Below are 14,264 nucleotides of genomic sequence, written 5' to 3'. Positions count from 1 at the left end.
CATGTTCTTCGATGGTTCCATGTGTTGGCGGCAGAGGGAATGAGAGGGTGGGAGAAAATAGTGGAAATTGGGCGGAGAGCGGCGAGGAGTGGAAGAAGAGAGTGGGGAATTTTGGCGCTGAAATAGTGCGGGATGCTACAAAAGCACGGGCTTCGCCTTCCTTTTCAGTGGGCTAGGAGGGCGAAGAGCGGCATTTTGCGTGTCCAGACTCCTACAAATATCCCTCATGTTTGTCTCCAGTTTGCAGGAGAAATTGCGTTTGGACCGCACAGCGGACCGATACACGAACGTGTTGGATGGCTTCCGCGGTCCGGATAGCACGGTCCGGACGGTTGCGGAGGTTTGCGGGTCGGCGGCGTTGGAGATGCCCTAACGTTTCTGTATAATTTTGGCTCAAATGTTAGCAGTTTTCAATATGTTCAAACCGGTGATACTTTTAGTTGAACTCCTGTTTTGATGAATCCGTCCGACTATACACATGGTTTCATTGGCAATTCGTATCCTATGCGATTCGTATTCAACCGTGTACATTACTAGTTTACTACACACACCAAATCGGGGCGAGAGCACACACCAAATCCCTCCGTACGCGGCACCGTACGCGCACCACAGAAACTACCAAGGCCGCTCCGGCCGCCACCCGTTGTCCGCTTATGGAGAGTCCTCACGGCGCCTCCCCGGGAGAAGGCGGCGCCCTCTCGCCGTCGCCGGAGGCGGTGGGGATGCTGCACGAGATGGCGCTCCGGGACAGCCAGCAGGGGGAGGAGCCCGATCTGCCCGACGAGCAGCTGCGCTCCAACGACCAGCTCCAGAAAGACGAGGTACTCCCACTGCTACCTCGCTAGGGATTAACCCTCAAGCCTGTTTTCCGGAACCAGGTCGCGAATCCCTCTCGTGATCCCGGCCGTTCGCAGTTCGCAAACTGGAAATTACGAACACCCGTTGCAACTAATGCGCCCATGGACACCCGTTTTCTAGTCTGTAGATTGTGATTCGGAGTAGCTGGAACAGGCTAACAAATAGTAAGATCGCGAGATATCGTAAGGCCAGCTATACAAAGCTTTTGAAGTGAAAGCCTGCGTACGGCGCACAGCTCTGTATCGATGGTCTAGAAAAGATGGCTGCAGAATTAGAGTGGCTCTTCCAAGTTCCCTTTACCTTTAGAATGCAAAAATAATGATGGAATTGATGAAACAAAACCGCAAATATATATAAGTTAGTACCACATACTCCCTCTGTAAAGAAAAGTGATCTAAACGCTCTTGCATTTCTTTACAGAGGGAGTACTTTGTTCTGCGAGACTTTAACTGAAGAAAGTTCTATGCCAAAACACGCGTCAAGAAACAGATGTCGAATGCAGTATTGGTTTTCTCAAAACTAGATGAATGGACACTACAGTAAATTTCAGAACTCCGCCGTCGTAATTTTTCTCTGGTCTATGATTGCATAGATGCTGGCAGTGGAGGCAATTTATGGAGACAATTTAAACATTCTTGGTGAAAATTCTGTACCACGGTATTTCCAGGTATATCTGTTTTATATATTTATTATCTTCTTGAGGAAATTATTGTTGTTTTAATTGGTTTCAGACTCCAGGACCCAGCAATTACCAAAAAATCAACAAAGATTGTGTTACAGTTTTCCTTTTGTTTTCAATTCTTTGCAGATCTATGTATATTGCGAAATTCCAGATGGTATCAGTGTGTCCGCGGAACTTCGAGGTGTTGATGATTACCCAACCAAATTCAGTGTCGAGCACTTGGCTCCAATATCGCTGACATGCCTTATGCCTCCATCTTACCCAAGCCATCATTCTCCATACTTTACCCTCGCAGTACAATGGTTGGATAGTGTGAAGATTTCCTCCCTATGTGACATGCTCGAATCGCTCTGGGCGCAGCAACCTGGACAGGAAGTTGTTTTTGAGTGGGTCCAATGGCTGCAGAGCTCTACGCTCTCTCATCTTGGTTTTGATGATGGAATAGTAATAAGGGATTCTGATAGTACGATGGATCATGTGGATGTTCGCGTTGTTGGAGGGATTCTGTCTGTAGAGGATGTTGTTCAACAGTTGATCAGCTACAATGAAGAGCAATGCCAAGAATCGTTTCTTCAGGGCTTTCATGTTTGCATGATCTGTTTCAGTGAGTACAAAGGTAAGTCGGATGCTCCATCCATGCTCATGTACTCCCACAAGTGCTAATTGCTGTACCGGGTTATGTATTATAGATTAACTTATGCAAGACTCACAGTTCGTTATTTCACAACTCCAGCTCTTTCATACTCCTAACTTAAATTTGTTGTTCTTGAACAGTAAGGGAGAGTGCTAGCGATAATAGGTATCTATTCGACACCGTACTGGGGCTCCATGGAGTCAGGGCACCATGGTTTCAAATGCACAAATCCAATCCAAAAGTTGGATATATTTTTCAGAAATTTTAGCCCTGGGGTATATACCCGATTATAAGAATTAGCATACTTTGCAATGCACATACATTTCAAATAAAACACTCGAATTTGGATATTGCAGGGTATATCTATTCACATGCCATACTGTTTTCATATAAAATCCCGCACATGCCCGCACTCTAATGAACATTATAAAAAAATACTATGTTAATATTAGTTCAAACTTTTTTCAGTTAGTTTGTATACAAGTTAAACCTGACAAAGGAAATACAAAATTCTTTTGGGCCCCATACCTAGACGAAACTAACGAATTTGTTGCATGGTGCCCCTGCTACCTGTATATACTGTGAGTAAATCAAAGTGATTTAGAATGTTCTGCTGGAACAAAGGTACAGCTCAAACACCTAAAGATAGCTTATCTTCCCTGCAAAAGTTAAATATTGAGCTTCTTTACAAAATTTCTATAATTGACAAGATGAGCATGAACAATCCAAGTTCCACCATGTCCTGAGTCTGGAATATCTAAAAGTTAAATCTGTATCTTTTGATTACTACCAGGCATCGACTTCATAAAACTTCCATGCCGTCATTACTTTTGCCGGAATTGCATGGAGACATACTCACGGATGCATGTGAAAGAAGGATCAGTCATGAAAATTGTGTGCCCTGACAACAAATGCGGAGGTTTTGTTCCTCCTAATCTACTAAAGAGGTTGCTCGGAGAGTCAGATTTTGAAAGGTGGGAAAGACTGATACTTGAAAGGACTCTAGACGCAATGGCTGATGTAGCCTACTGTCCAAGATGTCAGACAGCTTGCCTGGAAGATGAGGACAACGCCCAGTGCCCCAAGTGCCTCTTCAGCTTCTGCACCCGCTGCAGAGATCGTCGTCACATAGGGGAGAAATGCCTTACTCCAGAAGAAAAACTTCTCTCCTTGCAGGTTCAGAATCCCTCTAAGCACTAAATATCTCCTTTTTGTAGTAAGTATTATCTACCAGCTCATTCTCTATTCTTGACCACATTTGGTTTTGATGCCGTATTTGTCCCAACCGAACCTGGTCCAAAGGACAAAATTTTGTAGCCCAACTGGTGTTATGTGCAACATTTGAACATATCTAGTCCATGCAACTAGCAACACAATATACTGGCATGAAGTGCAATTTACTCAAAGAAAATACATTACCTGATCACTCTATTTGCTGCCTCATCAAGGCGTTCTTCTTAATGCAAAGATGCCCAGGCCTTCCGCACATTTAGAACAAATATAACTCTATGTATATATTATATCTGTATTCTGGATACAGTAACTATTCATAAACTAATTTTCTTTTCAGCAGAATACATCCTTTTACTTATATGATATTATTTCTAGAAAAATGGACGCTCGAAGTTCCAGCATTTCTGTTAGGGCTATTCATCATTTGTCATAGTGGTGTTCCATTCAATGAGAACAATATTGAGATCACTGTGTTGAGTGTGTTTTTTTTGGTTTTTTTTTTGTACAGGAACGTGAAAAGGTACGCCACTTAAACAAAGGCGGTACTGGACCTAGTAAATTGGTGGATGAATTATCTAGTATCAAGGAAATACTTCGTTCTTGTGTTCCATGTCCGCATTGTGGTACTGGCATCACACGTGTGTCAGGCTGCAACCATATGCTTTGTAAGAACTGTGGTAAGTTGTTCTGCTATGGCTGTGGCAAGCCACTAACTCCTGCTCATACAAGGTACATTCTTCTGATAAAAATGTGATCTATCAAATATGCTGTCTGGTAGCTATTCTCTGGATACCAAATCTGAACCTATGCTCCCCTTTGAAAGTGAACAATGCAGAATCAATTATGAGAAGCGGACAGCAAAGGTGGATTTGGTTGACGCTGTCAAAGAGCTACAGAAAAAACTGAAAGTGGGTGGATACAAACCGCATCCATGCCCGAATTGCCACCTGATAACTTACAAGGTGAAGTTTTGGTCTCTTCCGAATATCATATGGATCGGTGATCCTTTTTACTGTGATCTGAATATAGCTGTAGTTTATTTTTCACTTGGTTCTGGTAAATGAAGACTCTGTCTCTGATGTGAGCAGCTGGGAAACAACAACCATGTCTTCTGCGAGGGATGCCAGGTTCATCATTGTGCTCTGTGCCGGAAGGTGGTGCGGAAGAGCTCGGAGCACTATGGCCCTCGAGGGTGCAAGCAGCACACTGCCGACCCCGAGGTTGCTCGGGCTAGACCAAAGAAGAACGATGACTCTCAATCAGAATCCTTGTGAGGGTTTATCATAGGGCGAGCATTGGTTTTGGCTACAGGGAGGCCATTCCTCATTTAGAAGAACAGGTTTATTCCCTACTAGTATATATACAGTTTCAATTTTAAAATAGCAATAGTTGCGCCGACAGTTTCAATTTTACCGAGCATGTCATCGATGATTAGTGAATCTCTGAACCCTGATAATCATTCTATTTTTATGTTAAGCAACATCGCGATAATTCTTTCTCCCTGATTTTTTCCGAAAAAATATGATTTTATAGCGTCGGTTTCAAGGTTTGCGGGGCCACCAGGTGGGGAGAACCCACCTGGGCGCGCCCTGGTGGGTTGTGCCCACCCAGGTGCCCCCCTCCTGTGGTTCTCAGCTTCAGAAATTATCTTTTATATTGTATAAAAAATCCTCGCAAAGTTTCATTACATTCCGAGAACTTTTATTTTTGCACAAAAACACCACGGTAGTTCTGCTGAAAACAGCGTCAGTCCGGGGTTAGTTTCATTCAAATCATGCAAATTAGAGTCCAAAACAAGAGGAAAAGCGTTAGAAAAAGTAGATACGTTGGAGACATGTCACGCCACGCCACAAACGAGCCCGCCGCTCGACACCGTGTCCCTACCAGGCAACCCCGCCGTCAAACTCGAGCACGCCGCCGTGCCGCCGGCCCCACGAAAGCCCGGCGCCCCCACTCGACCGGCCATCTCGCGCCAGCTGCGAAGCACGAGGGGGAGGAAGAAGAGGCCCCACCGGCCGGGCTTCACCCGACGGTGTCGTTGGGCGGCGGCGAGGAAGGAGAGCAGAGGAGAGGGGGGTTGGGTCGCGGCAGCTAGGGTTTCCCCGGGCCGCTCGCGAGAGCGACACGGGAGGGGAGGGGGGAGAGGGGAGCGTTGTTTTTGTTTGGAAAAAATAAGTATACGTTGCTTCCTTTTGTGCGCTCATATATCTTAAGTACTTGATCTCTGGACAGTAAACTTCGTCTTGGCATTGAGTTATTGCTGCCCGTCCATTGGAACAAGATCCTCTACCTAAGTGCCAGCATACCCAGCACTTCTGCTCAATGAAAGCGTATTTTACACATCAGTAACTTGTTGATATGATCTAGTACCTCTTTTTACCTGTGGTATATGATCTAGGGCCAGTTCTTTTCAGCGATTCTCCCAGAATCACCCCCCTCCCCAGCTTCTCCCAAAATCGCCACTTTATTTTTTTACAATCCTATCTAGTTAAGGTCTAATTAGTTAGGATTGTAAAAATTATATGGAGTAGTGATTCTGGGAGAAGCTGGGAAGGGGGGCGATTCTGGTAGAATCGCCCAAAAGAACTGGCCGCTAGTACTACTAAGACCCGCCATGCTAGGCCAGCAATAGCGCAAGCGACAAGGAGGTAACCCTAGCCGCCATCGCTGGGCCTCTTCCCTCTCCTTTCCTCCTTCTCCCTCTCCTCCGTCAAAGGGCTAGGCCAGGCGAAGCCTAGTCGGGCCAGTGACAATGGGATCTCTCGCCCCTTAGTTGGGTGTTCTGGCGTGGGCCAGCGCTGTCTGGCTAAGGTGTAGCAGTGCGGCGGTGGACCTTCATGGTGGCGGCAGCACAACGGGCAACGTGGTGGTGGCGGTGGTGATGTTGGGCTATGCTAGATGCATTGGCTGCAATATAAAAAGAATCAATTTTGCTAAAGCACATGATATGCCATAAGTAAAGGACTTCCCCTCTCGTTAGGGTTTCTCTCTCCCCTCGAGCGACAGCGACGCTGGCACCGTAGGGATCTCTCCCCGGCTGTTCACCCCCTTCCGGCGATCGCTGTGGCCCTCGGCCGCCGCGGCGTTCGGGGAGGGCGGGGACTTCTTTGGGACCTACCGCTCGCGGATCCCTAACCTCGAGCAAGCGCATGATGGGTTCGACTTCATCTGGATCGAGTACGGCTGCGTCCGATCTGGCTGCGATGATGGAGGAACTTGGCTTGAAAGAAGATGATCTGGTTGATGTCGTGGTGGAAGACACCGAGCTGCCGAAGGAAGAGACACGCTGGATGGCTCTGGCTAGGGTTCACACAGAGAAAACATACAGCCAATATTGGTTTTATAGGAATATGAGAGTGGCCTGGGACCTAGCTTAGGAGGTGAAGATCAGACCACTCGAAGATAATCTGTACTCAATGCAATTCTCCTGCCTGGGTGACTGGGAGAGGGTTATGGGAGATGGCCCTTGGAACTTCAAGGGTAAAGCAGTAGTTCTCTCGGAGTACGATGGCTTCACAAAGCTGTCGTCTATAGAGCTCAATAAATTGGACATCTGGATTCAGATTCACGACCTGCCGGACGGCTTCTTCTCTAAGGTCAAAGCTTTGTCGGCGACTGTGGGAGAATTCATATATGCGGAGCCTAGATCCCCGGATTTTGAAGGAAACTTTGCTAGAGTTTGAGTCAGGATCGATGTCACTAAACCCTTGAAGAACGCTGTCTCATTGGTAATAAGGAAGAAGGATTCGATGGAGCGAGTGATTTTTAGAGTTAAATATGAAAGATTGCCGGATTGGTGTGCAGTTTGCGGACAGCTCGGCCACCAACACAAAGAGTGCGGGGATGGGGTCCATGCCCCAAAGACATCAAGGCAACGTGGTTTAAAGGTCCCGGCAGTGGACCGGGCGAGAGCAGCAATGCAGGGAGAGGCCGTGGGGGAAGAGGAAGAGGACGTTCGTACAATAGTGCTGATTTGTATGACGAACAGTATCATGAGGAACGGGATCAGCGAGATGGAGATGTAGCAATGACGGAGGTTGATCGCAATAGGAAGAGAGGGGCCAATGATTCAAAAACCACGCTCCCAACCTCTTCAGTACAACAGACGAAGCAACTGTTTCTGCCATCACCTGCGGTGCCTCTCAGCCCTCCTCCCAAGCAGGATCTGAAGAGATCGAAGTCAGCCTCGCCTAATGAGACAGCTCCAGAGAAGTTTACAGATTTCACCAAAAACCTTGATGCGCGTTTGGCGGGCTCCCACGGGGAGTCTCGCCATGCGCAATGAGTCTACTCTGTTGGAACTGCCGCGGGGCTGGCAAACCCGCGACAGTTCGTGAGCTTCGTGACCTCATGAGGCAACATGCCCCCTCTATCGTGTGTATTCTAGAAACCCAAATAGAGGGTACTCGTGTTGAGAATTTAGTTGGAAATTTAGGTTTCAATAAAAGCTTTGCTGTAGGAAGCTCTGGTAGAAGTGGTGGATTAGGAATTTTCTGGAATGAGGAAATAAAGCTCGAGATTATCCGTTATTCAGAGTATCATATTGATGTGATTGTGGACGAGTTGACACAAACAAAAGCTCGTATAACCTTTGTCTATGGCGAAGCTCAAGTTCCACAAAGATACAAAACATGGGATATGCTTCGGGGTATTGCATGAACCGGGAACGACCCTTGGATGGTGATAGGTGACTTTAATGAGGTCTTGCATGCACACGAACACGATGGTGTAGGCAACCGAAGCCAGGCTCAAATAGATGGGTCTTGGGATGCTCTTGATACATGTGGACTCTCGGATATCGGGTATTCAGGATCGGAGTGGACTTTCGAGAGGAAAGTAGCCGGGGGTACGTTCACAAGAGTGAGACTGGATAGATGTGTTGCAAATCCAGCATGGACGCTAGCCTATCCAGACGCAATGCTTGAACACAAGACAGCGGCGAGTTCAGATCACGTACCACTACTACTCAGCCTACACGGGGTGCATGCATGCAGGAGGCCCAAGAGGACATTTAAATATGAAGTTTGCTGGGAAAGAGACCAGTCGCTATCGTCAATAGTGCAGGCGGGGTGGGAAAAGACACCAGGTGTTTCGTTGGAATCAGTGTGCAACAAATTGCAAGGTCTGGCTGACGATTTGTCATCATGGGAGTGCACTCACTTCGGCAGCATCCGGCGGGACATTGCTAGATTAAAAAACGAGCTTCAGGTGCTGCGGGCGATCCCAGGAAGAACTGCACCATCTCGCGAGGAAACCAAGGCAGCAGATCAGTTAGTTGAGCTGTTCCATCGAGAGGAGATCCTCTGGCGTCAGAGGGCGCACATGGAGTGGCTCGCGCGCGGCGACAAGAACACATATTTTTTCCATTTAAGATCCAGCCGTCGCCGCCGGAAAAACCAAATAAAATCGTTGCAGCTGCCCGATGGAAGGATGATTGATAATGAAGGTGAAATGGAGGAGCTGGCGACAGACTTCTGCAGTAACCTTTACACATCTGGGGGAGTCCATGACATGGGACGTGTACTTCAAACTGTCCCTTCCAAGGTAACACTGGCAATGAATGAGTTCCTAAACGCTCCATACACGCAAAAAGAGGTCAAGTCAGCATTGTTCCAAATGTTCCCGACAAAAGCTCCCAGGATGGGTACCCAGCCCACTTTTACCAACGTCATTGAGACGTGTGCGGAGCTGATGTTACTGCAGCAGTGTTGCGAATCATCAATGGCACCGAGTCAGCGGAATGCATAAATGAGACACTGTTGGTACTCATTCCGAAGGTAAAAAACCCCACATTGCGGTCGCGGTTCAGACCTATATCCCTATGTAATGTATTATACAAAATTGCGTCCAAGGTTATTTCCAACAGGTTGAAGGTTGTTTTACCTGATATCATCTCAGAGGAGCAGTCAGCTTTTGTTCCAGGCAGACTTATCACGGACAACATAATAGATGAAGAGAAATAAAGCAAAGAGAAATAGATATTGTGCACTCAAACTGGACATGATGAAAGCTTATGATAAGGTTGAATGGGATTATCTTCAGGCAATCATGTTGAAGCTGGGATTCACAGACAGATGGGTTGAGATTGTTATGAGCCTGGTAAGGACAGTTAAGTTTTCGATTCTGTTTAACGGTAAGAAGTTGAATGAGTTTCAACCTTCATGTGGAATACGACAGGGAGACCCAATTTCTCCATATTTATTCTTGATAGCAGCAGAGGGCCTTTCGTGCCTTTTAAAATCTTTGACGAGTCATCCAACTTGAATGGGATACAGGTGGCTGCCACAGCTCCATTGGTTAACCATTTACTATTCGCAGATGACAGCCTGCTGTTTTTCAAGGCTAATACATATGGAGCAAACGAGGTAAACCAGTTGTTGAACATTTATTGCCAAGCTTCGGGTCAACGCATAAATCATGATAAGTCGTCAATACACTTCAGTAAAGGTACTCCCGACAGTGTAAGAGAAGCAATAAAGGTGGTGTTACAAGTTCAAAATGAGGCACTGAGCGCCAAATACCTCGGGATGCCCACGGAGGTGGGGACTTCCAAAAATGGGGCTTTCAAATATTTGAAAGATTACTTATGGAGCAGGGTTCAGGGATGGATTGAAAAATCATTATCCTCGGCAGGGAAAGAGGTATTGGTTAAATCCGTGGCTCAAGCAGTCCCAGTCTTCTCTATGTCCTGTTTCAAGCTCCCAAGGGGCTTATGCGAGCACTTGAATATGTTGATTAGGAAATTTTGGTGGGGGAGTAAAGAAGGACACCGCAAACCTAGTTGGGTTTCTTGGGAATCAATGACCCAGCCAAAAAGTATGGGAGGACTGGGTTTTATAGACTTTGAGCTCTTCAACTTAGCACTTTTGGCTAAGCAAGCATGGAGAATCCTTCAATTCCCAGAATCGTTGAGTGCAAGAATTCTAAAAAGTATATACTTCCCGAATGGCTCCATCCTAGAGGCAGAGCTTAGCAGCCATCCTAGCCAAATTTGGCGGGCTGTAATAGAAGGGCGAGATATACTCAAACAGGGCCTAATCAGAAGAATTGGCAATGGGGAGACTACCAATATATGGGAGGATAACTGGCTACCACGAGGGGGGATGATGAGACCTTACGGGAGCCGCCAACGAAATCCGCCTACGACAGTGTCATAATTAATGGATCATACTTCTGCAGTTTGGAACGTAGAGAGACTACAGGAGGCGTGTCTCCCGATTGACATCCCAACCATATTGAGCATACCACTTTGTACGTCGAACGTGCCTGATACATGGTCCTGGAATTTTGAGAAAATGGCTGTTTTTTCCGTCAGATCAGCCTACAGGATGATGGTGGACAAGAAATTCAGAAGGGAAGCATGGCTAGATGGGGGAGCTGGATCCTCAAGCAATGATCGTGATGGAGAATCATGGAAGCTTCTATGGAAAACTCCAGTCCCAGGGAAAATTCGCATGTTCCTTTGGAGGCTGGCGAAACACTCCATCCCAACGGAGGATATTCGAGCTCACAGAAATATGGCGACCTCAAGTGCATGCGGTCTATGCGGTGTCGAGGATTCCTGGAGACACTCACTGCTCGAGTGTTCTATGGCCAGATGTATATGGGCGTTAGTGGATGGCGAGCTGGCTGAACACTTATGTGAAACCACGGAACCAAGTGCAAAACAATGGATGTTTTCAATGATTGACACATTATCACATGATTCCTTTGTCCGCCTAGCAGTCACCTTATGGGCAATATGGTGGGTTCGACGCAAGGCAATCCATGAGGAAGTCTACCAAAACCCCGCATCGACACATCAATTTATAAATCGCTTCCTGGCAGACCTTGAGCTACTCCCAAAGAAACCAGAGAAGAAGCCTACAGCGATTAGAAGAGGTCCACCCAAGCCAAAAGCGCCACCAGGCGGCTTTGCAAAGATACACGTTGATGCGGCAGTTTCAAAAACTCGCAACCGAGGTGCGGCTGCGGCAGTATGTAGGGACTCCAATGGAGATTTTATTGGAAGCTCAGCCCTTGTTGTGCATGGAATAACAGATGTTCCAACATTGGAGGCGATAGCGTGTCGGGAAGGCCTTTCTCTTGCCCAAGATTTGTTGATCCAGAACTTTGTGATTGCTTCGGACTTCAAGCAAGTGGTAGCTGATATCCAGAAAGGAAGCCGAGGTGTTTATGGGTCCATTATTTTTGAAATAAAACAATCGATGTTAGCATTTAATTGCTTGCTTAGTTTTGAAGGTAGAGCTACGAATAGCGATGCCGATAGGTTAGCCAAGTTTGCTCATTCTCTAGATCAGGGTCGCCACATGTGGCTTGATGCCCCCATGATCTTTTTTGTATCCCACTTCATGTGGAATTTGAGTAATAAAGCTTGGTTTAACCCCTCAAAAAAACATGATATGCCATAAGTATTGTACATTTAAGTCCTATCTCAATTATCTCGCATGAATATTCGTGTGGGTATTTCTTTTTCTTTTTCTTTTCCTTTTTATGCTTAATTAAGTTACTTAGATGTGCAATAATTTTAATGGTAGAAACAAAATAACTTTGGACACCACTGAAATAGGTGAAATTTTGCATATTTCGGAAATCATTTCAGATTTGAGATTTGAAATTTCACTCAATTTTAATTAATTCTAACATATTTTAAATTTATTTTGAAATTGGCTCGAATCTGCTTCGAAATTTCAGGGTTAAAAGTATTTCGGAGCTTATTGGAAAAAGTGAAATTTCATTGAATTTTTTAACCATGGCAGTGCGTGGCGAGGGTGGCAGCATCAGCCTCGTCTCTATCTGCTCGGCGGGTAGAGAAGGTTACCGCAGCTTGGTCTGGGGATGTGCTTGGCGGCAAATGTGCGACGTGGGAGTAGGGGCGTCGCGGTGGTGGTGCGGGCCAGGTTGTTAGAGCAACTTCCAACCCATTTCATCTGCGGCCGTTTTTTTGGGTCGGCGCGAAAAAAAATTCGGCCCAAAACGTTGACTCAAATGAACACGCATCCGCTTTCGTCCGCCTGTCGACTCATTTTCGATCTATTTTTAAGCCTGATTTGCATCGACGCGAACACAAGATGAACGCATGCGCGCTCGCCCATTTTTCTTACCGGGCCCGCTGGTCGGTGGCATATTGGATTCACACCCTCGCCCGCCTGACGCCGCCGGTCATTTTTTCAGATAAAAATGGATACTTGGATAATTCTAGCGTACACACATAAAAAGAAAAGACCACTACTCGTCGATTTCTCACTCCGACTCGGTAATGTCCTCCTTCGATGTCTGAATGTAGGCGTCAACATATGCCTCGTCTTCAAAGTCCCAACCCGCCGCTTCTCATAACTTCAGTTTCAATTGAGCTGCCTGCTTCCGGATGCTTGTCCTCTCGATAGGCGGCTCGCTCCCTCCTCCTCGCGTCCCTTTCCGATCTCAATTGCTTGTAGAACTGGCGCTCGTCGACGATGTCCTGTGGGAAGCCTCCGCGCCACACCACCAAGGCTTCCACGTCCTTCTCTACGATGGCGAGGCGACGCTGCCGCCTCCGGTGGACACGACGATCCTTGTCGGTAAAAAGCCGCGGGAGAGGCGCCAGATCCTGCGCCCGCTGGCTCGACATGTTGGGAAAGTTCATATCCCAACGAGGCCTCAGGAGGCGCCACGCCGCCGCGTTGTGTGCGCGGGCCGCCTCCTCTGCGGTGTCGAAGGTGCCGAGGACAAGACATTTCTCGCGAAACCAGATCTCGGCGGAGAAGGCGCCGGAGCGGCGCTCGCGGACTCCGCCAAAATCCGAAGTGCTCAGGCGGCGGATCGACATGGTGGCGCAGAAACGGCGAGAGTGGGCGGCCGACAGAGTGTGGAGGGAGCGCCTTCTTTATAGCGAGCGCCGGCCACGGCACGCCCGCGAACCTTCCCCGCGCGCTGGAGCGCCAAAACCAGCGCACACTAGGCCGCTTTCCCCCGCGCGCTGGAGCGCCAAAACCAGCGCGCGCTAGGCCGCTTTCCCCCCGCGCGCTGGAGCGCCAAAACCAGGGCGACGACATGACGTTAAACGCGCGCGGTCATGAAATGGGTCGGCCCGTTGGGCGCACTACCGACCTAAAACTAAAAAAGGGCGGACGGCGGGCGGGCGACCGACCCAAACGGACAAAAAACGAACAAAAATGTCCTCTGTTTGGGTCGGCCCGTTGAAGTTGCTCTTAGAACTTCTGGAGGACGTTTTGGGTGACAACTTGCAGTAGATCTGGTGCCCCGTGACGGTGGGTGGGTAGCTGGTGCTGCCTCAAATGGATTTTCTAGCCAAGAAGCCATGGTGGGGTGTCAAGGAGTGGAGTGTGGGGAGGTTGTCAAGGGGTGAGGTGGTGATCTGGCCACTCATTGCAGGTGTAGGGGATGCCGGTCGGGACATGCTCTTCTCCTTCTCCTTCCCCTTTTCCCTGGCCTGGCGCTTCCTAGGTCCTGATTGGGCGTTGATCGTGGCAGGTCGATCGCTGGCAGCTCCATCGGTAGCAAGTATCTACTGGTAGGCGCAAAGCATGTCCCTTGGATGGTTACTAGGGTGTCTGGATGCAGTAGGGTGGACCTGGGGATTGGGAGTGCTCATGGGCGGAGCTTATGGCTCAGGTGCTGGCAGGCTACCATGGCCGCGTGGTCGACGTGGTGGTTAGTGTTCGGGATTCTAGGGTGGTGATGCGGCTGGTGTTCTTGTGACTGACCGTACCCCGATTCGAAAACCTTGTCTCGATTTAGCCAGGCTAATAGCGGCGGTGTCGTCCATGGGCGTCATTTCCTTCTTCAACACCATTGTGGTGGCCCTTTGTCCTTCTGATGCTTCGGGCGAAAACCTGATCCTTTGGGTCTAGCGAC

General features: G+C 47.9%; 2 protein-coding genes across 3 annotated transcripts; one reads left to right on the top strand and one right to left on the bottom strand.

Moving 5' to 3' along the window:
- Positions 1-564: 564 nt before the first annotated feature.
- Positions 565-4,883, top strand: LOC125534009 (uncharacterized). 2 transcript variants are annotated; one of them, XM_048697315.2, is made up of 7 exons: positions 565-821; positions 1,451-1,525; positions 1,667-2,156; positions 2,968-3,350; positions 3,916-4,136; positions 4,231-4,369; positions 4,496-4,883. In XM_048697315.2, exons 1-7 carry the CDS (start codon positions 654-656, stop codon positions 4,679-4,681), a joined length of 1,662 nt encoding a protein of 553 aa, XP_048553272.2. In that variant the 5' UTR covers positions 565-653; the 3' UTR covers positions 4,682-4,883. The 2 variants fall into 2 exon arrangements, with proteins under 2 accessions (XP_048553272.2, XP_087400963.1); XM_087544837.1 differs by lacking the exon at positions 1,451-1,525.
- Positions 4,884-12,714: 7,831 nt separating this feature from the next.
- LOC147986622 (uncharacterized) lies at positions 12,715-13,215 on the bottom strand. The gene has a single exon (XM_087542087.1). The coding sequence runs from the start codon at positions 13,213-13,215 to the stop codon at positions 12,715-12,717; it is 501 nt and encodes a 166-aa protein (XP_087398213.1).
- Positions 13,216-14,264: the final 1,049 nt, after the last annotated feature.

This window comes from Triticum urartu, chromosome 2A, assembly GCF_056163025.1.
Source record: "Triticum urartu cultivar PI428250 chromosome 2A, HENAU_Tu73, whole genome shotgun sequence".
In the NCBI taxonomy this organism is placed as follows: domain Eukaryota; kingdom Viridiplantae; phylum Streptophyta; class Magnoliopsida; order Poales; family Poaceae; genus Triticum; species Triticum urartu.
This window is presented reverse-complemented; position numbering and strand designations above follow the sequence as displayed.